This window comes from Scylla paramamosain, chromosome 15 (genome assembly GCF_035594125.1).
Source record: "Scylla paramamosain isolate STU-SP2022 chromosome 15, ASM3559412v1, whole genome shotgun sequence".
NCBI lineage: Eukaryota > Metazoa > Arthropoda > Malacostraca > Decapoda > Portunidae > Scylla > Scylla paramamosain.
In genome coordinates, this window is record NC_087165.1 from 1806201 (window position 1) to 1808551 (window position 2351).

Sequence of the window (2351 nt, forward strand, 5' to 3'; positions counted from 1 at the left end):
AGGAGGAGGAGGAAGTGTAGAGGACTTAGTCAAAATGTGTAGATATAATGACACCAAGACATGACACATGGAGGAACAAACAAATGAATGGAGAAAAAAAAGATAACAACAACAACAATAATAATAATAATAATAATAATAATAATAATAATAATAATAATAATATAAATAATAATAATAATGAATATATCTACACAATTATAGAGTAAGAACATCTAAAATGATTCTAACAGATTTCAATTAGAATAATGGTTAAATCACTGAATTTTTTACTAAGCTCATAATTTCTTTACTCTACTGAACTGAAATTAAGGTTAGATAATTAAGTAAAGCAATTTCATTCATAGGGATGTAGCACATTGAGCATTTTTTTTTTTTTTTTACAAAACTGCTGGTTTTCTCTGGCTTTGCAATGATTTAGCTGCTAAATTTACATTACACCAGGTGAGTAGCTAAATATACCTTAACAATAACATGTCGTGAGTGTAGTCTTCATGGGAATGCTAGTTGTTTTTAGCTTCAAATTATTATATTCAATGTTAAGGAACAGTACCATGATCAGAAAGAAAAGTTGTATAGTCTTAATATATATATATATATATATATATATATATATATATATATATATATATATATATATATATATATATATATATATATATATATATATATATATATATATATATATATATATATATATATATATATATATATATATATATATATATATATATATATATATATATATATATATATATATATATATATATATATATTGCATCTTGAAGTACAATTTGGATACCACATTACTAAGTCACGATTGAGTTATTTTCATTATGAGTGCTTTTACTGACTTAACCAAGTACCAAAGTATGTACAGTCACTCATAAAAGTTTGTCGGGGGTACGTGAGCTGGCGCCTCTGCATTCCCCACCCCTTTCTACACGGAGAGTCAGCTAACGATGTGACGACGTACAAAACCCATACACACTAGCAGAACTGTGACTTTTGTGATAAGTAAGATAGGAATATGTGCGTCAATCATGTGTTATCTGCATCATATTGAGTTACATATTTAACGTTGTATATGATAATGATATGAAGATTAGAGCCCTTTCGACACACATACGTGTGTGGATTCCTACGAACTTTTGAGTGACTTGTGATGTAATGCAAGTATCTTCACAACTGTTACCTTCAACTAACGCATGCACATTTAGAAAAAATAATTATAACTTTTTCTCTCCAGCTCTAAGCTCTTCCCTCATAACTCGTATTGCAACTGGACTAGAATAGTACCACTACTGTGAAATTCTCTCTCTCTCTCTCTCTGTCTCTCTCTCTCTCTCTCTCTCTCTCTCTCTGTGTGTGTGTGTGTGTGTGTGTATACAGTAAATGAGAGAGAGAGAGAGAGAGAGAGAGAGAGAGAGAGAGAGAGAGAGAGAGAGAGAGAGAGAGAGAGATTAGGGGCGTAAAAAAAAAGTGACAGGTGATAAGAGATAAGGCTAGCGTCTGATTACAGGTAAATGTACTCAATGTTAGGTAAGTATACGTACTCCTTAGAAGTTAATTACATACAACAATAAATCAAATTCTTGAATGATTATATCACACCACTTGATACAGAAAATAGAACAATAACACTTTCACAAGCGCACTAACACTACTTATATATATATATATATATATATATATATATATATATATATATATATATATATATATATATATATATATATATATATATATATATATATATATATATATATATATATATATATATATATATATATTAATAAATTAAATTAAATAAAATTAATAAATATATTAATAAAATAAAATTAAATTAAATTAATAAATGCATAAACAATTCTTCGTTTCAAAGGGTGAGAATAAAGGGAAAACTGACAATATCAAATTGCATTCTACTGATCTACGATATATAAATAATAATTCAAAAGATAGGATACTTATGTAAGTACTTATTTCATGCGTATTAATCTACGTCGTAACTCAAATTTAATACGCATTTCCATTTCTAAGTTAAATAGGTATTGCAGACGCGCGATTTCCTGATTTATCTTTTTCCTCCCGACAAACGCTACACTGCTGCCAGTATCAAACCATCAGCGGTGTTCAGTTGTTAAATAAACTTTTATCTGTCACGAAGAGATCGAAACATCAGCGTAACCATGATTGATTTTTTTTTTCCGTAAGTATTGCAATTACATAGTACATGCACAATAGAATTCTGACATGTATAGAATGTATATATGGCAAGCTTTAAAATCACATCGAACTGCATCAATAAGACTCCCTGTCAACAAAATGTATACATATATTAATAATAC

The 2351-nt window shown here is 28.3% G+C and overlaps 1 protein-coding gene across 7 annotated transcripts in view; it reads right to left on the reverse strand.

The window, feature by feature from the left end:
- Positions 1-2351, reverse strand: part of LOC135107268 (leukocyte elastase inhibitor-like) — a 40402-nt gene that overhangs the window by 37912 nt on the left and 139 nt on the right. Inside the window, exon 1 of one of the 7 annotated variants that reach the window (XM_064016929.1) lies at positions 879-990. The exons of the other annotated variants lie outside the window; for them this stretch is intronic. Within the exon in view, the coding sequence (XP_063872999.1) occupies positions 879-927 (49 nt within the window). The 5' untranslated portion in view covers positions 928-990. Of the gene's footprint in view, positions 1-878; positions 991-2351 lie in introns of those variants that run through there. 7 annotated transcript variants of the gene reach the window in all.